This window comes from Gossypium hirsutum, chromosome D02 (genome assembly GCF_007990345.1).
Source record: "Gossypium hirsutum isolate 1008001.06 chromosome D02, Gossypium_hirsutum_v2.1, whole genome shotgun sequence".
Lineage (NCBI taxonomy): Eukaryota > Viridiplantae > Streptophyta > Magnoliopsida > Malvales > Malvaceae > Gossypium > Gossypium hirsutum.
The window spans coordinates 67,162,774-67,187,945 of record NC_053438.1 but is presented as its reverse complement, the minus strand read 5'-3'; the positions used below and the strand labels follow the sequence as shown (position 1 = coordinate 67,187,945).

The window sequence follows — 25,172 nt, the reverse complement described above, 5'->3', positions numbered from 1 at the left end:
TTGGTCCCGATGTATGTTTTGGGCTTCAGAGGCCCATCTAAAGGACGTCATGACATGTTTCAATAAATGAATAGTATTTAAATCGTAATACAAAAAATTTATTTGGTAAAATCTGGTAATGCCTCATACCTTATTTCGGAGACAAATACGGGTAGGGGTATTACATGGATTCCCCTATTAGATTTGACTCTAATCCGGTAGATTTTTGTCGTCCTATTTCTAGGATTGCATGCAACTCCACTCAATTCTGCTAGATCTACTCTTAAACAGGGACTTTTGCTCCACTGAAATAAGCACATTAAATATGAATTAATATCTTGAAAATATTAAAACACGAAATAAGTATACATAATTGAGAATAAGAATCAAGTATTTATCATGTAAACCAGAAATCAAATAAGATTCATCATAGGTTTCATCTTCCCTAGGTATCTCAGGAATTTAGTTCATAATCTGGAATGAAAACATCTTAAAATTAGGATAACAACAAGACATAAAGAAACTCAATAAAACTTCTAAGGAAATTAAATGGAGATCTTTAATTTTGAAAGAGATTTGCTTCCAAGTTGATTCATATGGCATTCTTCGAGTCTTTTCTTTGATCTTCTCTGAGTGCTCCCTTAAGTCTTTTTCTAATATGTATTTATAGTCTTTAGAATGCTCCAAAAGCCTAAAAATTAAGTTTTTCCGCATATTTGGGAAGTGGGTTGCAAATTTCACACGAGTTGGCACATGGGCATGTGGCCAGCCCATGTGGAAATGTCTAGGCCATGTGGATACTAAAAACAGCTTTTTTTCTTGATTTTGGCTTCTTTTTCGCTCCTTCCACTCTCCTATACTCACCTAAGTATAAAAACATGAATTTAAAGGATTAAGAGTATCAAATTTACTAATTTACATAATAAATCATCCAAAAACGCATCAAGAATGAGATTAAAAACATGTTACTTTTATGGCTTATCAAGAATCAACTCTATTCTGAATTTTTGTACTGGCTTGAGGAGTCAACTCTGTTGTAGATTCTGGATTAATCTGATGCTCCACCTGCTTTTGATGTTCTTTATTGGAAGAGTCTTTAAAAGATAAGTTAGGTAGCATAACAGTTTCATCAAAAACATCTTTACTAATCACAACTTTTCTATTTTCAAGACAACATAACTTATACCCTTTTACACCAGCTTTACAACAAAAAAACGCATTTAATGGATCTCGGTTCCAATTTCCATTATCAACATGAGTATATGCAGGACACCCAAAGATCTTTAAATCAGAACAATCAACAGGATTACCAGACCATACCTCTTGTGGAGTCTTTTTCTCAATGGCAATGGATGGAGATTGGTTGATCAAAAAACATGCAGTAGAGTCTGCTTCAGCCCAAAACGACTTTGGTAAGTTAGCATTCGAAAACATACATCAAACTTTCTCCATGATCGTTCTATTCATTCGTTCTACAACACCATTTTGTTGTGGAGTATGACGAGCTGTCAAGTGTCTTACGATCTCTTCTGACTTGCATATTTCATTAAACTCATCAAAACAAAACTCTAAGCCATTGTTTGTGCGAAGATTTTTTATTTGTTTTCCCTTCTATTTTTCAATCATAGTTTTCCAAGACTTAAATGCGGAAAACACATTGTTTTTCTGCTTTAGGAAGAACGCCCAAACGTTTTTGGAAAAATCATCAATAAAAGTTAGTATATAATTAGCTCCATCTCTCGAAGGCACTCTGGATGGCCCCCACAGATCAGAATGAATATACTGCAATGTTCTCTTCGTGCTATAGATTCCTCTGGTGAATCAAACTCTCTTTTGCTTCCCAAAAATGTAGTGCTCACAAAACTTCAGTTTACAAATTCCTTACCCATCAAGAAGTCTTCTTTTACTCAATTTTGTCATGCCATTCACACTCATATTCCCTAAGAGCATATACCAAAATCTAGTAACATCATCATTTGACAAGGAAGAGAAAGCGATAGCTACATCACTAATAACAGTAGAACCCTGCAAAACATATAACTTGGCAGTCTTTCTCTGCCCTTTCATCACAATGAGGGAACCTTTAGAAATCTTCAAAACCCCACTTTCTGTTGTATATTTGTACCCTTTTGAATAAAGAGTACTCAACGAAATCAAATTTCTCTTCAATTCTGGAACATGTTACACGTCACTAAGTGTTCTGACAACTCCATCAAACATCTTAACTTTAATTGTTCCAGCACTTGCGATTTTACACGAAGCATTATTTCCCACCAAAACAACACCTTCAGACATTATTTCTTAAGTTGTAAACCAATCCCGATTGGGACTCATGTGGAAGGTGCAGTCCGAATCAAGGATCCATTCCTCGCTCACTTTAGAAATGTTGACAGAAGCAACTAGAAGTTCACCGTCGTTGTAGTCTTCTACAACATCAGCTTCACTAGATTTTTTTGGTTGTTTTCCCTTTTGATTCGCAACCTCCCTTTTGATCTTGTTCTGTAGCTTATAGCACTCAAATTTAATGTGTCCTTTCTTCTTGCAGAAGTTACAAGTTTTACCTCTGTTTGAAGACTTCGATCTACCCTTAGATTTACCGCGAGGATTCTGTTCTTGTGTTCTTCCACGATTATCATCATCATTTCGAGCTTGTCTCTCACGAACAATGAGACTCTCTCCCTTAGAGTCAAGTTTAACCACAAGATGTTTCATCTTATCATACGAGGTCAAAGAATCATAAACCTCATCAACTGTGAGAGACTCGCGGCTATATAAAATCGTGTTTCTAAAGGTTGAATAAGACGGGGGCAACGAATAAAGTAGAATCAACCCTAGATCTTCCTTATCATACTGAACCACCATGACCTCTAAGTTTGAGAGAATTTCTTTAAACACTGTTAAGTGTTCATGCACAAATGCACCTTCCTCCAAACAATGAGCATAAAGATGCTGATTCACATGTAGCTTGCTAGTTAGAGTTTTCGACATATATATTTGTTTCAGCCTCTTCCATAATGCAGCGGCGGTCTTCTCTTTCATCACATCTTGTAAAATTTCGTTAAACAAATGCAAATGTAACTGTGTCAATGCCTTTCGATCTTTATGCATCTTCTCTTCCTCCGTCAATGTCAAAGGCATCTTATCTATCCCTAGCAGGGCATCCTCTAAGTCTATTTGTGCAAGAACTGACTGCATCTTTATCTGCCACAACGCAAATCTGGTGTTGCGATCCAACAACGAAATTTCATACTTCAAAGCCGCCATTACTGTGATTGAGATGAACAACTTGAAAGCTCTGATACAAATTTGTGAAAAATAGAACGTCAGTAATGACAATATATCGCAAAGAAAAGAGAAAGAAAAAATAAAGAACACATAGAATTTTAAGTGGAAACACTTTCGAGAAAAAACCACGGGCAGAGGAGAAGAAAATTTACTATGTCGAATTCGAATGATTACAAGGAGTAAACTATGTCTATTTATAGCCTTGTAAAACCAAATTCTAATAGGAGTGTAGTAAGATTGAAACACCTTATTCTAATCAATATCAAATAGAGTTTAATAAGGTTTAAAAAACCTTATTCTAAAATAAAATAAAATAAGTGTAGTTCTATATGGATTTTACTTTTATTTTATTTTACCACTATATTTTATTTAAATAAGGATTGGGTTACTCAATTCTAACAAAGTCCAAAATCATCCTATGGTGTGTTTTCCTTGAAAAAAGTTCACAAAAACCAGCCTTTAATTCCCTTCATTCTTTTGTTGCTTTTATGGTAAGCAAAAGCTTTGTATTATCATAGACTTGATTGTTGATTTGGACATTGGAAAAAGCAGGTGATGTGAGTCTAAATCTTTGTATTGCATGAACTACTCCCCATTCATTTCCACCTCACCATTACAAAATTAAAAAAAGTTTAAAAGAATGCATTCCACATAAGCATATAACATCTGCCTTGGTGTGATTGCTTCTTTGGTTTGACCATTGGAGCCCATAGCTCATCCCCTTTTCAAAAGGGGGTTTCTTTATGGAAACCCCATTTTGTCACCCCTATCATCACATATAGAAGCTCCAGAGATTTTAAAGATCCCTTGACTGATAGAGAAAAATTCTAGCTATAGTTCCTGACCTTACAGGGATTAACTGTGCAAAGGAAAAGATAGGGTAAAAGAGATTGTATGGATAAACTCTGGAGCATGTGAAAGTACATAATGAATTTGGGAAATTTAAACCATTTTTGAGCTATTTATAAATCCAGCACTTTACAATCTTTACCAGTGCTAAGTAGGGAGAACTACAAAGTACAAAGCAAATATCTTACCAATTTGTTAGCATTAAAAGTATTGTGAAAATAATATGAAATACAAACATTTATCATTTCTTAAACAAAGAAATCCAACTTAAAATAATACCCCAACAACTTTGGAGAGAGCTACTACTCAGAGCTCTCTAAAATGTCCATTATTAAAGAAGGAAAGATGCTGTTGAGCATGATAGTTGATCTCACATGGTCATGGAGGACATTATCTCCATAAGTCCAAAGCATGTCTAACTCTGAAGTCACTCTCACTGCATTATCATTTATATATACAATGAGACCGCATTTGGCGGATAAAGGAAGGGACTCAAAATCGCGAGATTCGAAACTCAGTTGCCACTTTTTAAAAGTAACTACATGAACCAGTTGAAGTCATATTATGGGTAAGTTGCATGTTATCATATCTTTTAATATGCAATTTGTGTTCCTTGCTTTTCTTTCTTGACGTCTTAGCAGCAAAGACATTAGAAAGTTTCAATGCCACATCTTCTAGGAGTCAGTACTGCACTGCCCATTTGCATAGACTATGCCTTTTCCTTGGAAAATTAATTTAACCCAAATTAAATTAGTTTGCTTTCAGGTGGTTTGACTGTTTCTAATAGCTTGACTTCCCTCCATAGTTATGATCTTTCCTGTGGCTGTTTTCTGTTTACCCGTTTTCTCTGTGTTGAATATGCCCGTATTTGACATATCTGTATTCAACATTCATATTAGAGTTTGGACTGTTGAACATGTTGGAGGACTTCATTAAGAAGGATTTTGAACCTTTACGCAACATCCTGTTTTCTTAAATGATTCATTTCTTATACTTCTCTTTTTTTCTTTTTGCAGTGATGTGTTAGAACTTTTTCGAATATTTATAGTGTTTAATAATAATAAATGAAATAGTGTAAGTAATCAATAGTTATAACTTTTGGTTACTAATCAAGAGTTACGATTATTCATAATAATGAGTTATGAATCTTAAATACAAAAAAGTGTATCACTTGGTCTTTTAACAAATAATTATAACTATAATATTAATTGAATAGTTATGTTTATTTAAGATAGTTACTTGAATAGTTGTATCTCTTACTTTAATAGTTATATCGTTTTAAAAGATATTAATAGAATAATTATGTCTATTTTAGATATGTGATTATTGAAAAAGGCAAATTTCATTTGGATGATATACCAAAAGTTGTCTAAAATTCTTGTAATTCTTCCACCATCTTCTACTACTTTTAAATTGTTCTATACACAATTATTGCAGAAATTTTTTATAAAAATTGATTTTTTTTGTTATCATAATTAACGGACTTCATTATATCCTCGAGATTCATTTACTTGAAACTCATTTGCACCTCAAGTATAGGTGGGGCAAATAGAACTCTAAGGATAATAGTTTGATATATGCCTTGGAGCCTATTGATTTATTTTTCTGTTCAAATTATTATTCGTGTTCCTTTCGTATACTCGAGATTTTTCTCACCAAAGTTCTTTATTAACGTGATGAGCTATTGGTAATTCATGCACAAAAAAAAATTAGATTCAACCCCTTTAAATACACCCCATTTGCCAAAAAAAAGACACATTCATCACAACCTGAAGAAATATTCAACATCTTGTTGGTACTGTATTCCATTTCATTCAACCAAAAAAAATTAAGAATAAGCTACTTGAACAACTTATTAGAGTTCCAATCAAAGCAACAACATATGGAGTTAAGAGAAGAACATCAAGGCAATGCTTACCTGATGCTGCTGGCCGATACCACTTTTCATCACAGGGGTCTACAAAAAGTAGGTCTCCCTTTCAATCTTTACTAATGGTAGATATGGGATGTTCTATTTTTCTAAAGGGAAACTGTTTGTAATTGCAGGCAAAGGAAACTTTGTACTTAAAAGGATGAACTTGCTAGGGAAGAAAGCTGATACATTCGGCCATGTAGTCGGAGAGCATGGTATGAAACACTCTCATGCTATCAGCTATATTAATCTCTCTTAAGATTAAAGTGAAATGAAAGCTAAAGTTTACTTTTTTGAAAGTGCAGTGAGATTGGGGCCAAAGATCAGTGAAACAGTGAAGGGAAAGTTGAGTTTAGAAGCAAGGGTTTTTCTAGTAGGAGGGTTGGAGAAGATTTTCAAGCAATTGTTTAGTTTCAGAGGAGGAGAGAAGTTTTTGAAGGCTTGCCAATGTTATTTATCAACAACAACAGGCCCTATTGCAGTTTTACTTTTCATCTCATCTGAAAAGGTTGCCTTTTGCAGTGATAGATAAATCGAAATCCCTTGTGCGAATGGAGAATATGTGAGAGTCCATTACAAGGTTGTGGTTCCAGTTGAGAAAATAAAGGGAGTGAACCAGAGTGAAAACATGAAGAAACCATAGCAAAAGTACATGGAAATTGTGACAGTGGATGGTTTTGATATCTGGTTCATGGGGTTCTTGAATTATCACAAAGCTTTCAAGTGTCTGCAGCAGGCAATCTCACAGAGACTGGATGATGTAGACACTTTCTAGGTGGCTTAACAAATTTTACAGGAGGTAATGAATGTCATATGTAAATACAAGTTTGAGATTACAGAACTCGAGATTTTAACTTCAAACATGTTGAATGTTAGCAGTTCTTCACCGATCTCTATTCGAGTACTGGCTTTGTGAGTATATAAACTATAGGATTTTCCTTTTAAAAATAAAAAATAAAAGAATTTGGTTATGGCAGTGCTTCAATGTACTTAAGTATGTCCGCAACAAGTATGCACACAGTCCTCCAAAAACTGGCTGAGCTGACTCGTATACAGATTTGGGTCATTCCTAAAATGATCAACATGCGGTGTGGAGACGAAGTTGCACGCCCGAACTTCACGCCCCAATCTCTTTTGCTTCTCTATGAAGGATTCCACGGAATGCGCAGGGATGACTCCATCTGCAGAGCTGTAAATATATAACTGTGGACAGGTGGGTTGTTTGTATGACAGCAAACCCATCACATCAGAAAGCCTCCTGCAAGATGATAAGATATCAAGTTATGTCAATTTTAATGAACATCGGGATGACTTCTGGTGGCAATTATAAATCACATTGGAGAATGCATTAAAGCAAAGAGAGAACATATATCATGCATAAAAATATTCAAAAAGTTGTGCACTGCAATTGATTCTCAGTTGCAAAGAAAGCTTTCCAATGACTCAAACATTGGGAAGTAGATCAGAGAAGTAAAAAATCGGGAACTTATTTACCGGTTTCAAGGGGATTATTACCTGTTAATACTAGGAAGATTCAAAACCACCTCAAAGAACTTCTCCAGGACTAGTAGCATAGCAGCTTCAGTTACTGCAGGCTTGGGTTTTGAGGCTTCACTTTTGCCAGTTGATGCCTCCATATCCGATTCACTTGAGTTCGCAGATCCTTTTGTTGCAAAACTATGTTTCTTCAGAAAAGCGGCAGAGAATCCCGAAGCCCAGACCTGAAAATGATTTATTAAGCATTGCCTTTGTACCGAACTGAAACACATGCTTTAAGCAACATTTACCTGAGGGTCAGGGGCTGCAACAGGGGCTGAATCCACAATGCAACCTTTGATCCTTTCCGTTAAAGAAGGATCTTCTTTCTGAAACTTCTCAAGAATAGCTCCGTACCTGCAACAAGATGAAACCCGACACAAAAATCACTTCAGATAACTAGTATAAACAATAGAAATGTTGTTCTTCATGCATGTATGTACAAATGTACTTGGGGAGACAACTTACATTAACCATCCAGTATTGCTAAAAGTGTGGAAAACCAGGCTTTTTCCATGCTCCTCTACTAACCAATCAGCCAAGTGATTCACAAGCATGTCTACGTTTTGCTCGGCTTTCCCACCGGCTTGGTAACTGAGAATATCAACCATCGGAAGTGTGAAAGTAATGACATGGTATCCCCTTGAAGTATACCACTCTGCATATCTCTTGAGATGTTTCTGCTTGGATCCTAACCACCCTAACAACACAACAACCGTACGAGACTTCACCGATGAACAATCTGAAGTCCCAGAAATATCGAACGCAGTCGGCTCAGGCAAATGCCATCTGTACAAAGCATCAGGCACTGTGGCAGGAACACTCTCTGGAAATGCAGCTGGCTTAGATCCTTTAGCTAACTCAGCTGACTGATATAAATTAACCAACAGAGGAGACGAAGCAATAGAAGAACACAGCATGTTCGGAACGAAATTCCGGCCTGAATTCGGAACCGGAAAGTTAAAACTAGGTAACGGTACTCGAATCCTAGTAACAAAAGACAAGTTGGCAAGCTTGGAAGCTGATATAAGAGCAACCAATGATGAATTGGACTCTGGTAAGGAATTGGATATGGAAGTTTCAGTATCCGATGTAGGAGATGGGAGTTTAGCAGGAAAATCAACAGAAACAGACGCCATTGCAACAGCAGCAGCTGCCATTAAAGGACGTTGAATGACTCCAGACATGGAAACCATATTGAACCAATATGAACAAATCCTCAAATAAACATTACAAATCAGTGCAAAAGTCTCAATTTAACGAGGGTCACCTGCAAAAAGGATAAGAGGATCAAATTATGACCCAACAGATGGAATACAACACGAGAAAAGCAAGCAAGAATGTGTTAATACAATAAGCAAGCCAAGGTTGACATGTTCTATAGTCAAAGCTTTTATTATATAATTACCGGTCTTATTAAATGAAAGGAAAGGTAACCGAAAATGGGGTTGTCAAAAGATAGACATTGACAGCCTGACAAGTTGTTGTATAGACACCACAGCGCCCACCGACCATGAACTATAGATTAGATTAAAAATAATGGGGAAAATTAAACAAGAAATAGCGCGTGCTTGGTCAGTTTTTAAAATAGTATCTAATAAATAAATAAATAAATAAAGGACACGGTTTCCTTGTCTTAGTCTAAGTCTTCATGCTTAAAGAACATGACAGAGATTGATGAATAGCTGACCAATGACTCCGACGATTTAGGAGCCCGTGGGGGTAGTTTAGACCATGACCCAATTTCCAAATTCCAATAGGATAGGGGTTTCTCGAAAGGAAGACTCTGACGTGTAGGGGGATAGGAAGTGAGTCAACTCGATCACGGCTCTAGTGGAATAACACGGTTAACCAAGAAACTCGAAAACCGTAATGGCGGGTCAAATTTTGAATGGTTTTTTTTTTTCTGAGAATAAATGTTGATAAAACGAAACGAAATCACTGAAAATAATTAAATATGAAGTTAATGGAATCCAAACGGCGGATGGCAACACGAAAACCCAATTCAGAAAAACGAAGAATCAAGAAATCTCATTAAAATAATAAGAACAAAGAATTTTGAAACATTAATAAAAAAAAATTTAAAAAAAGTCACCTTGCTGAATGAACTCAATTGAAGATGAATGTAAAAACGGATTGGGTCTCTCTTTTTTTGTCCTTTTTGTTTGATTGATAATGAAAAAGAAAGAATGTTGAAGTGTGGGTTTCGCTTTTTCGTGACAGTAAATAATGCGCCCTGCCTCTCCTCTCCTTGCCTGCAAATATATTTCTTCTTGCTTTCCTTGGTTCTTTTCTACCTCTTTATATCTTATATATATACACACGCATATGCATATATATATATCTTTTGGGTTGTGTTAGTCTCTTAGAATTGCCTGTATTGCACGCTAATAGTTTTCTGTAAGCAACAATATCGCTATTGATTATTTTCTAAAAAAAAAGAAGCAGAAAAAATACCCAAAGCAGAAAAGGAGGAGGTTTATATATAGAGAGATATATGTTTAGCGATAGAGGGAGTTCATATAAAAGAGAGATGGGTGTTGATTACTCTAAACATGTTTAGAGTTGCTAGTAGGGTTATGAAGTGTTACCACTAAAATATAATTCAACTCTATTTTGTATAATCGATAACAAAGAATAGGCGGATCGATAATAATTCTAATGTCATTACAATAACTTTAATAGAAAAAGATCTTAACACCGAAACTTTAAACTCTAAATTTTAAAATGTTAATGCAAAATTTTAAACACCTACTCTTTTGAATTGTTGATACAAATTATTTTTTTTGGGAGATTAGCTCGCAAATAAGTGTAAGAACAAATGTGAACCATCTTATTATTATAATAATAATTATTTTAAAATTAATTTAATATTTTTTAAAAAAATTGAAACCTTGAATCCATCACTCTTAAATCGCACAGACCTTAAATTTATATATAATTTAAAAATTAAGAATAAAAATAAAAATCAACGGTTGATAAACGTGCATGAGTATACAAACTTTCAGCTTATAATTTTCTTTCTTCTTTCTTTTTTAATTCTTTCAACAATTCTCGACGGTATATCCTTCAAAACGGAATTGGATATCCCTACCTTCTGTCTAAATGAAAATGGAACAATATTTTGCATTAAAAGATGAGACGGAACTTTAAATAAATTTCTTAATGAGTTTTAAATTCATATTTAATATTAATTTTTAATTAAATATAAATATAAAAACAAAATTTTTAATCATAAATTAAATCCCTGTACACCCGCAAGAAAAAAGAAAATTGGAAGTGCAATATTAAACAATCCATGTAGTTTGGAGGATAATAATATTCCAAAAGATGATGCCCATACCCTTTCGTTGTTAACATTTGTCCTTTCCTAACTCTCTTTCATTCCACCTTTTTTTTCAAGGGTTTTGAGTTATTCCCACGTCACTCAATGTATGGTATCACTAGAATAATTTATGGTTACAACCCTAATGTTACTCTTATATAAGAGAATTATTAAGTGCGCACCATTGATCTACTGGAAACAATTATCGAAAAATTTTGTCAAGATAAATAATTATGATATTTAATTCGAGAGTACACTCCGAACTGAAGAAAATAAATCATTTAAAATCTAATTTTGATACGGTTAGAATCTTTGTTTACTTTTGTGATTGATGAAGTAGATACGTTTCTAGTGAAATTTTGAAGTTTCGAATATAATCATTATTATTTTGTATCTCTCTTATATTGATTAAAAAAAAAGTTGACATTTCGTAATCAATAACTTGGGTCATGTCTACGTCTTAATTGTTACTCAAAAAGAGAAACTTTTTTTTCATTTATTTATTTTAAATTGGTGAAAGTATAATTAAATAGGGATAATTACAACTCATTTGTATTTTTTTAAAAATAAATCTCAAAACTACAACTATAGTTTAATGTACAAATTATATATATCAACTTTAATTTTATATAATTTTATACATGAAATTTTAATTTAATCTAATTCTTATAAATTATTAGTACAATTATTGATATAATAGGCATACATAAATAATTATGCTTATTCAATATAAAAAATAAACTAATGTATTTATTTAAATATATATTATTAAATCAAAATTTAAATTCAAGTATACATTTGAACCACAATTAAAATTTTACATATATAATTACATCAAATTAAAATTCATATATACAAGTACACATTAAATCTAAATTCATATATAATTTTAAAATTCATCTTTTTTATTAAAAAATATTTATTTTTCAAAAAAAAATTATCTGCTGCTTTTAAAACAACTCACTAGAAAATACAGCTCTTAATTAAACTATCATTTACGGACACTTCTCATTAACAATAAAAGATAAAATTAAAAACTATAGTCTTTTCTTTTTAACTTGAGAAAATGACTCAATTGTTTTACATATCATTATTTTTTTAATTTATATTTGAAAAAAAAAATTGATTATTCGCTTTCAGCAACAAATAAAGATCAAACTTTGTAGGCATAAAAATTACAACTTTTCGATGAAAAATAATAATATACATACTTAAATTTTATGTACGCACTTAAATGGATGGCCTCTTTAGTAACCAAATCGCTTGTAAAAATACTCTCAATTTCTATATGAAATCATTCCTGCCAACGTATAGAATATGCAGCTAATAGCAAAACACCGGAAGCAACTATTGATCAACTAGAAAGAATAATAGTAGTAGATGTGTATATATATAGTTTAAGTGTACCTTGTGCTGTTCCTCCTGCCCCACCACTTCTTTTTCACCCTGTCAAGTGCACCTTCTTCGTTTCCGAGTTTATTCAATACGACTTTTGTTTCTCGCAATCTCGCAGCGTAATCCTTCTTCCAAGTTTCAAACATCTGCTTTAACCTTCTAAGTTCGCGATCAGGGTTCAGGTTTGCTTCAACCTGACCTGATTTTACTTCCACCAAGAACTTGGCGTCATCACCAAAAACTTGACTCCGCTGCTCAAATTCCTCCGCCAACCGGCTTATAACACTCAAACCTGCACTCGTTGGTCTCAACCCGTTGCTCTCAGGGCCCTTGTGATTAGTTCCTGTGTCCCAGCTATACTCTCTGTCATCACTTGCATTATTAACAGATGCATCTGAATTTCTCTCTGAGTCATCAACCGCTAGGCTCTTCTTTGCGATAGAAAGACTGGATTGTAGAGACCTCATTTGTTTCTGCCACACTTCTTCCATGGACTTCATTTTTAGCTCATATTCAGACCAGCGGCTTTCGTATTGTTGGAGCCGTTGATGGAGGATGTCATTTTCCTCTTCTTTCTCCCTCAGAGCAGCCTCAGCTCTAAGAACTCGGCGCTGTAGTTCAGCGAGAAATGAGGCCTTGACCATCACCTCATCTGATTCATTCCCCTGTATCAAATTTTATAATCATTTAGTGTCTCAAATACAAACATTATAACTTGATACATATCTAAGCAATAGGAATAACAGAGAAAACTAAAAACTGAGTCTGCATAACAGTAAAAGAAATTCAGAAACAAAAATGGGCATCATAGGAGTGAAAGATTTGATATGCAAACTCTTTGGAAGAATATTTTTTTTATGATTCTTTTGGTTTTGCAAGATTGGACCTATATTTTTCAAGCAGGGCAACTGGCTAACGATTCTGTAATGAACTAATAATAGAAGCAGCATTTTACAAAATAAAAATGATCATTTAACATCTCCTTGAATATATTAATAAGGGAATGCTAGTTGATAAATATTAATAAAGAATTACATGAAACGTCAAACCATAAGCAAAATTTATGAGTTAAACCACAAGATGGTCATTGTACCTTAGAGGCCCCATATTTGAGTAATCCTGTATTTCCAGAGCATCTTCTGACCAACCAACCACGAATAACTGCAGCATAGAGCACAAATAACAGTAAAATTATAAATACAGTTTTCCACGACATGATTTTGAATCATTATAGATATACAGAAGAAAATGTCCAACGTAAACCAGATTTGTCATACTTAAACCAGCCAAAACCAAATTATTAAATTCACTCAAGGAGGGCATTCGACTTGATACATATTTAAATGTTTTCCTACCATCCTTCTTAAACTCCACAGTATATTAGAAATGCCCTTTGATGTACTGTTCTTAGCTAATTACAACGTATTTCGATATCTTTAACCTAAACGAACTGGTGGTTGAAATACATAAACATCTCTACCCTCAATATTGTCCTGACCAAGGCAACTGGAAGAGCAAGCCATGTTCTGTTTTCAGAACTCAAGTTTCAAGGGAAAAAACCTGAATACTAACCTGATTGTATCACAACAGATGCATCACTAATTTCCTTGAATGTTTTCCTGCCATTCCTGCCTTTAATCTGTTTTTGTATAGTAATAGCAGCTCTATGTCTCTGCAGTAAGACGGCATATTCTTTCCTGGTTTTCTCTCCTCTGACAACTGTAGTAACAGATATAGAAAAATCAGGTCTTAACAGTTTCTTATTTTGCAAAAATATAGCTTTAAAACAATAAAAAGAAAAAGAATATAGCAATACATGACTGAAGGGTAGCAATTCCCCTTTGAAGCTCCTTAAAGTGGTGGCGAGCTTGATGTCCTCTGAAGCAGCTTTGAACATGTAAAATGCCATGAAGAGTGCGATTTCTTGTATCCTCAAGAGCCCCAATCTGCATTGATTATTAACATTCTATCCATTTATGAAGATCAAGAAAAGATGCATGTTGTGAGGTTTTTCGAGCTTTTTATTATCAAGAGAGACAGTAATAGCATCATACGATCTATAAAATCTCAAGAAACTCAATTGCTGAGAGTGTCCTTGTTATTAGCAATTTAAGTCAAGGTTATGAAGTAGACAGATGTTCTTACACATTACCATTGTCAATTACTCGTATTGGTAGCAATTGTTTCAAAATTCACATGGCTTTCAAATCATTCAAGGCAGAGAGTTGCAAGGATGAGAGGTTGGGTATTGAGTTTGTTTAGTGTCAAACTATGATATCAGCATAATGAAATGGAAGTATTTATATCTAGCAAAAAGTACATGTTATTGTGATGCATATTATATATAAACATATGTATATATGTTACATATTATTAATTATTATAGTTAAAATGCCAAAAAGAGGTTTGTGAAAATTTTAAAAGAAAATGCTTCAACTAAGAACTCAGTTCATAGGGAAAGTTTTACGAATAAGCACATTATAATTTTTATCTAAACATCAGGTTTTAGTATGATGAAAAATGAAAACAATAACATTTCAAGTGGTTCGTGAAAAACCATATATCAGGTCAAGGGTGAAAGATGGTACAGGCTTTCAACAATTTTAGGCAAAAATCAATGTTGTCAAGAGCACAAGACCCTAAAACTGTTTATCCATATGCTTTCTATTTAATTGGCTCATCATTATTCAACAAAAAAGGAAGTTAAACATCACCGAACTTCAACTAACATCCAACCAACATCAATCCCCTCCCCCCATTCCTAAAAGTGAGCACCGTCAAGAAAAAGAGGGAGGTGGTATTATAAAACAATAAAGAGAATAAATGACACATGATGAACCAATCATAATTCTTTTATTATACCTGCCCAGTACGGAAAAACAATTTTGTATAGCCAACTTGGTACATCTCAGGCAAAATGTTGAACTGATGAAGAATTGCAACTGAAACACTGAGCGGATCTTGCGAGGCGACATTCTCCAGTAGAAGAAAACCATACCTGAGAAAAGGATCAAAACAAACCAAAAACACCCATGCTTAATGATTATGCACACACTGTCAAAACCGCGTAAAAATCGGAAAGAGAAGGAAAATGGTTTTCCTTTTGACAGAGAAAATTGTTTCCTACTCTTTACCTTCTGGCAAACTTCTGGTGAGACATTCTTGTGGGAAAGCCAGACCGTGATATGCGAACAACTTCTAGGACTCCACAACATCTCAGTTGCTGCAAAACGAGTCCTTGCTCGTATGATCCAGGAGACTGCAAGTTGTTAGGCTTTATACAACGTATAAAGTGTGGAGTAGTACTCTCTAGCCGTTGCATTAGTTGGAAAAGTTGACCCTGTATTATAGAAAGTACCAAAAAAGGAACAGAAGACAAATTAATGACAATCTTCAAAAATCACTTCTATTCAATCATCAATAAACATTACAAACTATATGAGTTTTATCCCAAGGAAAATATCTAGTTTCTTTCACACTCGGGCAACCATATCCTGCATTCACACAGAGGTCAAATTACCTTTATACACAAAACAAGTAAAATGTTTGAATCAGTATTTCATCTGAGACAACAATAAGTTCACAGAAAATAATGTCATAGGAACACTACATTAGAGACAGTAATCTGAACCATAGTAGGCAACTTCCACAGCTGTTAGTCTTAAGAACATAAAGGGAAAAAATCTAATCAAACTACAGGCTTAACAAAGACACAAATTTTAAAATTATCCATGGCTTACCTCCAATGAAAAAAAAATAGACCTCATACTAATAATTAAACAATCATCATTAGAAAAATCAAAAGAACATATGCCAAAAAGCAATGAAACTAGTCTTTCCCTGACTCAGAAAAATTAGAATTAAGAGAAACAATCATCATTTAGTCAAAAAGGTTGTAAATGCAGTATGGTAAAATGGATCAAGAGATTTAAAACAGAACCAGATCAACCAGATGCAAAGATCACATAGGAGATGACAGACCACCCACCCTGAATTGATCAAGACTTTCTTTCATGCAACATATAAAGTTGACATGAGAACTAAAAGAAGAACAAAAGAAACTTCAAGCGAAAGTTAAACAATGGCCAATTTAAACTAAGAAGACATGGATGAACTTCAAATCCCGGATTGATATGCACACAACAATGAAATCAGAACTATTTGATTCCCTCTATGAAATAGAAAGAATGAGAAAATTTAAGTTATTAGCACGTGCATACTTGTGCATGTAGTTCCACAGAAGCTTCTTTCAACTATTCATACTCATTACGATTACGTTGTTCATACTAAAGCTACAGAAAACTAGAAATTTGGAAAGAACTTCACCTTAAATTTCGTTGCAACACTTAGCTTTTGAGAATCTGCACCACCAGCTTTATGTAAAGGACCCACCACAGGCTTTTCAGATTGGTTAAGCATATTTGAAGCAAATATCCGAGGAAGGTGGCATAAGCAAGAGGACAGTAGTTGAATTGAATCCAGGTGCAGTAAGTCTCTGTTTTTCTCTAAAAATCCAGTTGTGTCATAAGTAACCTGAGTTGGCGACAAAGAACTGTCAAATTGTCAGGTAGCAGAATAAATAAAAACTGAAAGTGACTTCCACCACCAACACTTGAACAATGAAAAATTCAGAGGTGCATGAAAGCACCTTTGAAACTCAAGAAAAGAATACTGCAATTGACAGCCAATGAATTAGAAAGGTAAATACCTCTCCTGCAAAATGAGATACAGTGAAAGCTTTTTCTCGCTCTCCTCGGAAACAAGGATTAGATTTCAGATGCTGCTTGAGCTTGTTGGCAAATGAGGAGTCAGTCCCATTTGGAAAAGTGGACTCCTCATCTAACAGAGACAATAATCCCAATGGTTTCTGCATAAAACTTAAAAAAATAAGATTTGAAGAAGTGCATTTATACATTGAAGCCATAAAGAAGAATACCAGTAATAGAATAAAGTATCAAAATTTCAGTTAAATTATTGTTGTCATTCTTGCAATTTCTACCTTCAACTCCATTAAAAAAGGGCGGGGGGGGGGGGAATAAATTGGAAAAAAAAAAAAAGGAATTTGATATACATAATTAGCATAGTAGGAACACATCATATAAAAGATATACATGTACATCCTTTGATTTAGTGCCATATAAATGCTAAACAAAATTAACCTGTCCAGGAAAAAGTGAATAGAAGCTTCTCCAAACCCTATACAATATGAATAATTTGTGATGGTATCAGAGAGAGAATATCTTACCATATCATGCATAACATAGAAAAGCAACTCTTGTTGAACCAAACGGCAATATCCATAACAGCTACTTTTTCATTTTAAAAATAGTAAGAGAACAAATTTCCTTTTTTACATAATTAACTTAAAATGTTAGGAGGTTTAGGGTTTACAGAAGGATCAGACTAACATCAAAGCAGGATAACTCTTACAGATCCTTCCAGTAACTACGTTGCACAAAAGTACTTCATCATTTCCCACACTGACCACATAGAAGGAAAACATACCATGAAGCAGAAACATTAAAACTAAACTCCTTACCTTTTCAAAAAGATTAAGACAATCTTGGTTATCATCAAAATCAACTTTTGCCCAATCGATGCCATCTTGGATATATTCCTAAAAGTAAAAAAAGGGTTTAAGAATCATTGAAAAAATCACAGGTTATCTAGACAAAGTCACATGAATTTTTAGACAACACTAACTGACCAGAGCAAAATCAAAGCAATACAAATTTTTCTTTTATAAAATGATTAATTCAAGAGTTAAAACTTTTCTTGAGCATTCTTTCATTAGGCCATGATGAAGAAAGTATATGCATGCACTCACTTCAAGTGCATAACTTCAACTATGATCACTAAAGATTCAATGATTCATCACTATGGTTAAGCATCCAGCCTATAATCAATTGGCAATAGGAGGAAGATTCAATGATCCATTACTACTTCAAGCATCCAACCCCAAAACAATTGGTCATCGTGGGTTCGACTAGAATATAAGACCACAAGATATCCAAGACTTAATAGATGTAGGGTAACACCACTTAACAGTTAACACTCCCCTCACATGTAGCTGAACAAGGGTCTACACATGGACAGCCTAACATGGGGTTAGACCTGAAGAACTTACATGAAAAAAATGCAATATTTGTCTCTTTTTCTTTTTTTCTTTTTTTTGTGGGGAGGGGGGGGCAATAATAGATTGTCAATGACAGAGGTTTTAGCTTTTATTCTTCCTTTTTCAGAATTGGAAAACTGTAATATATGTTATTAGTTCATAGTAATTCATAATACTTCGAAGCTGCTTTTGCACATTACTTAACCGATGCAAAATGTACTGACTCAAATGTTGAAATTTATTTTCAGTCAGGTTTTATAAATGCCATGATAATTCTGTTCGATAAAATTTACTCTTAATCCAATCATATGATACAGAAAAATACAGTACCTCCTGCTCCAACTTGAATAAATGACGATTAAAATGCTGCTGTAATCTCTCATTTGCATAATTAATGCAGAACTGCTCAAAACTATTTCTCTGCAGAAACAAACCTTGTTGAATGAATAATAAATGATAATATCAATTTGGAAAGATATGGAACCACATAGAGATAGAGAGCCAAAGCATTATTCAAACATACATCAAATGATTCAAAGCCATAAATATCAAGAATGCTGATAGATCTGCCAGTTCGCCTCTTGCCAACAGCAAGTGATTTGTTAATTTGATCTACCAGCCACTCAAACAAACAAGCATAAATTGATTTTGCCAAAGCATCTCTTGTGACAATCGCCTGAAAAGTGAAAGAGGATGTTAATCCTGAATTTCAGCGAGTCTGAAAATGAGAATATCAATCAAATTGCTTCCAACTGTAACATGTTAGACTCTAGGACAATCATCAGTCAAACAGATGTCCATAAACAAACAGAGGAGGTCAGAATCCTAAACAATCTCAACTTTTGGCACCAAATAAGAAATAGAAGCAAGCAGTTTAGAAATTTTGTGAAGCAGAAGAGTCAACTTAGGTCCAGAACCTAACAAAGAAGGTCATAATCCTGAATGTATTTAATTTTTACACCAAACAGTTTAGAAATTTAGTAAAGCTGAAGTGAAACGTATGAAACACACGGGTAAACATAATAATAAGATCATTTAACTAATCCTTTAGAAAGGGAAGGAAGTGAGTAAAATCTTCCTTATAAATTTCATACTAATTTACATAAGAATAGAAAGCAATAAAGTGAACCCAAAGATGTTATATCATCAAATTCAGTCATATTTAATTCTTCAAAACACGGGACAGCAGTGAAATCCATATTAATTTGATAATTTCCGTGACCATCACATAAATTCAGAGATTCTGCTCAGATGAAGAGGAGAGGTATTGACATAAGGTAGCATAGAATGAAAACAATATTGGATCAAAGCACCTCAAGCCTTCTTCCAGCCAGCTCAAACAAATTGGTGAAGGTTTAAAGTGACACAGGAAAGGCATGAGGGAAAAAGAGGCATGTCATAGAAATTTTATCGAAACAATAAGCATTGAGAAATTCTCTACCATAAACTGCAAAGAATGCTAGCAATTTACTATGACCTACTAGACACAAAATTGTATTTCTAGAGAAGGATTCTTACCTGTGATAGCGTTAGCTTTTGGACAATATTATCATTACCGACTCTCATTTTGCGAGTTGATAAAGCCAAATTAAGGTCCGCAATGTCACAGCCAATCAACTTGGCAACATTGATTAGACCTGAAAAGTAATATTATAGTCTTTAGAGAGACCAGATGAAGCTCAAGCAAAAGCAACGTGAATAAAAGAATGAAGAAGAGCATTTTTTACAAAACAGTAACCTCATACTAAAGAATGAAATGCAAGACAGCACATCAGCAGCACTAAACAGAAAGAAGAGAAAAGAAGCAAACGCAACAACCTAATACAATGGAAAATCTAGTATACAGGACACCATATCTTGACCATAGAGCAAAGTATTGCCACAAAAAATAAAACAATAATCTGCTGGTTAAATCAGTAAAACGAAAAACAGGTCAAAAACACATAAGACTCTAATACCATTTTCTTAGCATCTAACCTAATATTAGTTGGCAATTAGTAAAGATACAGAACTTATATATAAGACCACAGCAAGCTCAAATTTTATGCATGGAGAAAAACACAACTTAATTGTCTTTAATTTGGATTTCTCCTATGTCTCCGTTTCATTTTTCCGTTTCCTAGTAAAGGATACTAGTACGAAGGTGAATTTGCACAGAGAGGGAGTAAGGATGGGGGAAAGGCTATATGGAAATTTGTAGCATCCATAAGATTCAAAAGATATAATAACACAATAATATAACTTAAAAACATAAGGGCAGACCATATAGTAAGTCTTCTCATAGTGGTTTTTTGGAAATTTTCTTACTTTCATCTGCCACAGCTTCAACATGGTTTTCATTATCAAGGATGGTGAATGAGACATTTCCCAGCCACAATACTGCAGCAAGCATTGCAAAAACACTCTCTTGGTCTTCTTTGCTAACATGGACAACATCCAAAGCTTCCTAAAATTAGGCATATAAAACAGTTAATTGTAATTACTTTCTTAGTTTTAAAGTATGGAATCATGACAAATAATAAATGGATGGAAGAATGACAAACAAGCACCTTAACAATGCGAAATTGTTCAGAATCATCAACTCCGGAAATAGAATAGCAATTACCCTGCTTCAAATAATTATATTCGCCCACATCCTTCAAATTTAGCTTCTCTGTAGATAAAAAGTTAATTAACAAAGGCAGAGAACATAATTTAATATGGCAAAATGATATAATAAAAAGATTATTTCAGAAAACTAACAGCCTTCAAGGGAAGACAAATATGCTAGTTATCTCAAGAATACTTTTCTACTATCACATTTAGGAGAGCCGAAACCATGACTATACATCTCCATGCCCTCATAGTGGAAAACTCTAATTTCATACTGAATATTGAAAAGCATGCTCTAACACAAGCTCAAAGATGAATGAACCATAGCCAAAAAAAAAATTGTATCCATATAGATGTTGCAAACAGGAAGTATATTAGACCACAGAAAGATAAAGATAGAAGCAATCACTACCTTTGAGAGCAGAAGGAGCACCAGCACAAAGCTGATAAAATATATGGTAAGACCTTTCTCCCTCTGCACATTGGACCACTCTAGACTGTTCACATAATACATTAAGTTAGCAACTTATACCTAGAAAAATAATAGATAAAATGACATGTAAGAACATGGAGGCCTAATAAAAATTACCTTCTCAAGTAAAACTGCCCATTTGAAAGAGGAAACAAATTCAAACTTAATGTTAGTTACAGATTTCATGAAGGAAATATATAATATGCTCTAATAAAAGAATTTCATCTCAGGACCTCAGTAGAAAAAATGAGCTTACAAGTTTGAATCTTTGCCCCAGATATTTTTCCAGTTTCACTAAAGTGGATTTCAATCAACTTTCCCTGAGAAATAAATACCCAAATTATTCGTACTTGAAGGCCATCTCATTAAATTTCACTAACATTCTATGCATATTAGTAAAATGAAAATCAAAGAAAAAGCATGAGAGATATGAAAGAACAAGGAACTTACAAATCTGCTTGAGTTGTCATTCCTTAATGTCTTTGCATTACCAAATGCTTCTAAGATAGGATTGGTCTTCAATATCTCATACTCTATTCCACTCCCACCACCAAGAGCAGCTAAATATTGCATTGCTATCTTTGCTGTCTCAGTTTTTCCTGCTCCACTCTCACCACTTCACAAGCAAATAGCAACACAAACATTAGTGCATAGACACATTAAATGAAAACCAAAAATAAATTCAATGGATTAAATCAGATATTTTAATATAAAAATAATTGAAAATGAAGAATACTTCGATGATATTTAAGGCTTTGCATTCCACATCATGTATTGACCAAACTGAATAAAGTAGCATAGCTACCAATTCAGGCACAACCTTAGATACCCTAAACAGAGCAAGTCAAAACCCAGAGTACCTACTTAAATAGGCAGTGAAGTTAGGGGTAATCCTTCAATAAGTACACTCCCCTTTTACATCTTAATATTGTCCATCCTGACTCGATAAAAGTATTTAAGTAAAGAAAGTTGACATGCATGTCCATGGTCATCCTCATCACAACAGAAAGCAGAGCTACATACAAAGCATCCTTATAGCCAAAAGAGAAACCAGTTGTTTCTATAGACAAACTATGATATTTTCATTCAAGAATCATCTTCAAATTGTGTTCTAGATTTTCATTCTTAATATAACAAATAATAAGACATCACTATAGGATGCAGCTAATAAAAGTTGTGCAATCCATATAAAAAAATACTGTCAGAGAAGGAAAGAGGAAATAGAATACCAACCTTATAATGATAGATTGATTAACTTCATCTGCAAAAAGAAGCAATAATCATATTAAAACCATTTAACTCATGATAAGAAAAAAGTTAATAAAAATAAAACCAGTCAAACAACTTTAAGAAACTGAAAGTACCTCGTGACATTTCCCGGATGGCTGTGTCAGCAATCGCATATACATGGGGGCTCTCAATGGATTTATTCTTGTATGCTTGAATGTAGTCATTTCCATATAAAGGAACTTCTTTAAAAGGATTGACAGCAACTAAAACCGGTCCTGCTTTTGTCTAAATTCAATACAGATTATAACAGCATTAGTAAAATACTTAACTTGAGTGTAGGCTCAAAACTAATAGAAAACAAGTACAAGCTCTTACATATATCATATCTTGATTGTATCTATATTGGAGATTATACAAGACTGACGGCTCATTTAAATAACTAAGTTGCATGAGATCATCCACGCCATCGAGGATATCAGGATTTGCAGGTATCAGACTATCAGAATTCACCTTTAAAACCTATAATTGAGATGCAAATAAATGAATTTAGAATCCACATAATGTAAGAAGTCATACTTCTTTCTTTCTTACAACCACTTACTTTTCCTTCAGGAAAAGAAATAACAGACTCAGTTCCTGAACTTGATATTATTTTCCCCAGCTCCCAATTCCCGTTTGAAAGTTGAAACCAAGACTGAACCTTCTGGAACAGCAAAGATTAATCAATTCAATAGTTGGAATAGCAAAGGGTAGTTCCTGTTGACACCAGAAGTGCTAACATACTATCAAATCAGAAGCAAGAGGTTACCTTTTTTGGAGCATATGAAGTTATGTCACTCCACCTGCGTTCAATGTTAGACGTTGATACCGAAGGCAATGGTGCTGCTGCAGAATTCAGGTCCTCATCGGCCACAGAAGGCCTGTCCTCAACCAACATAGCATTCCCACTATACGGTGAATCCTCATTCATGTGAACAGTATCAAGTACACCATTTTCAACTGTCTCAACAACCTTGCCCCCTGTACCACCACTAAGAGGGGCACTCAAGCTGTTTACAGCATTGTTTCCCGAATTTACGTCAGCATATCCCATGGGATCAGAATTTGGAGAACCTAAAAACCTATATAATCAACAGGCAAGAATTAGAAAACCTGGCGGAAGGATGAACCCCAGTTTTCTGAGACATTTTACTCCTAAGTGTTTCGGAACCCTGAGGATTGAGGTTTGAGCTTTAACAGGATGTGTCAAATAAAAGTTTAGATAAAAAAAAATGTAAACTTCTTTCAGTTTTCACCAAAGTTTCTATGTAGCTTTAATATAACTCAACTTGAAGACTTATCCAGGCAATGCTAACGGCAACATTGTTTAAGATACAGACCCAAATGCTCTTCAATCCTCCGTCAACATTAACAAGTTCAAAGAAGAAAGATGATTAAAGCCTAAACTAGCACAACTAGAACATACGATACATTAAACAGGTGGAAAACATCACAACTTCATACAAGCCTTCAGCAAATTTAAACCGATTTGATATTAACTTAAAAGTTCCTTGAAATCTTCAAGCTTCGTTTAACTTCCACTATCCTCTTTATAAAGGGAGCTTTCCACTTGGTTGTTTAGAAATACAATAATAACTTAAATAATCTAATTTTTTTTTTTAAATGAGCAGTTCTAAAGAATTGCTAGAATTAGATACTTTTCTTTCCATATTTCTCTATTTTCTCAGAACACAAACAAGTATCAAGCCTAAGAACCACAAAATCTTGCAAATCTGAAACGATCCAAGCAAGAAAAAAATAGCAAACCAGAAAGAGGAAAAAAGAAAAAGAAGCAGATATACCAAAACTTTCTATACTTGCCTGAATAAAATATTTTTTTTAAAAAAAAGGAACTACTTCAAAATCCAAGTGAGTAATTGAAAGCTTTGATCGATCTCAAAACCGTAGAACAGCTCGAGAGTCCAAATAATTAAGACTAGTGCAGAAGCAGCAGATGAAAATGCTGGAAAAAAGCCAAATTCTTCTCTTCTTTAAGTTAAAACCTTCAAAGAAGCCAAGTGTGTATACTCATTCAAAAAAGTGAAATGATTGTGTAAGGATGTGTTTGGTTGCTGAGAAAGTGCAGAGAAAAAATAAATAAATAAAATACAAAATTCAGAGGCGTGAGGAGAAGGATGCAGCTTTTTTGCTTGCCTCTCCTTTTTTTTCCTGCTTGACACAAAAATGAAATTCCTTTTTATTTAAATAATAATAAAATAATGGAATTTTCATATTTTTAATTTACTTTTATTTGTTAGGTTTTTAAATTTTAATTACCGGATATTGTCTTGCCGACTGTATTTAAAAGTAGATTTAAACGTTTTACGATTTTTCAGGTCGAAAGTCAATTCTGCCACTTGATTTTTAAAATATTAGCAACCGGGCCTTTTTCAATTGTTCTTATGACCGAGTCTTTGAATTTTTTTACTTAAAATTTAAAATT

At 33.9% G+C, this 25,172-nt stretch overlaps 3 protein-coding genes across 4 annotated transcripts; 1 reads left to right on the top strand and 2 right to left on the bottom strand.

The window, feature by feature from the left end:
* Window positions 1-5,855: 5,855 nt before the first annotated feature.
* LOC107907744 (putative GEM-like protein 8) lies at window positions 5,856-6,675 on the top strand. The gene is made up of 2 exons (XM_041089054.1): window positions 5,856-6,240; window positions 6,331-6,675. The coding sequence occupies exons 1-2, from the start codon at window positions 6,120-6,122 to the stop codon at window positions 6,555-6,557; spliced, it is 348 nt and encodes a 115-aa protein (XP_040944988.1). The 5' UTR covers window positions 5,856-6,119; the 3' UTR covers window positions 6,558-6,675.
* A 22-nt stretch (window positions 6,676-6,697) lies between these two features.
* LOC107909016 (transmembrane protein 53) lies at window positions 6,698-10,056 on the bottom strand. Its single transcript, XM_016836381.2, has 5 exons — window positions 9,657-10,056; window positions 8,030-8,831; window positions 7,813-7,918; window positions 7,541-7,746; window positions 6,698-7,283 (listed from the first exon to the last, which is right to left on the bottom strand). Exons 2-5 carry the CDS (start codon window positions 8,755-8,757, stop codon window positions 7,016-7,018), a joined length of 1,308 nt encoding a protein of 435 aa, XP_016691870.1. The 5' UTR covers window positions 8,758-8,831; window positions 9,657-10,056; the 3' UTR covers window positions 6,698-7,015.
* Window positions 10,057-12,068: 2,012 nt separating this feature from the next.
* On the bottom strand, window positions 12,069-24,909 carry LOC107909017 (myosin-1). Of its 2 annotated transcripts, none has more exons than XM_016836382.2 (24): window positions 24,551-24,909; window positions 23,499-23,811; window positions 23,292-23,393; window positions 23,066-23,209; window positions 22,825-22,975; window positions 22,694-22,721; window positions 21,911-22,076; window positions 21,717-21,780; window positions 21,578-21,591; window positions 21,401-21,485; window positions 20,946-21,049; window positions 20,704-20,842; window positions 19,915-20,033; window positions 18,920-19,072; window positions 18,727-18,816; window positions 17,821-17,898; window positions 16,990-17,148; window positions 16,608-16,814; window positions 15,416-15,621; window positions 15,144-15,279; window positions 14,098-14,227; window positions 13,854-14,000; window positions 13,375-13,442; window positions 12,069-12,946 (listed from the first exon to the last, which is right to left on the bottom strand). In XM_016836382.2, exons 2-24 carry the CDS (start codon window positions 23,781-23,783, stop codon window positions 12,284-12,286), a joined length of 3,438 nt encoding a protein of 1,145 aa, XP_016691871.1. In that variant the 5' UTR covers window positions 23,784-23,811; window positions 24,551-24,909; the 3' UTR covers window positions 12,069-12,283. The 2 variants fall into 2 exon arrangements, with proteins under 2 accessions (XP_016691871.1, XP_016691872.1); XM_016836383.2 differs by having other exon boundaries at window positions 23,292-23,390.
* Between the last annotated feature and the right edge of the window lie 263 nt (window positions 24,910-25,172).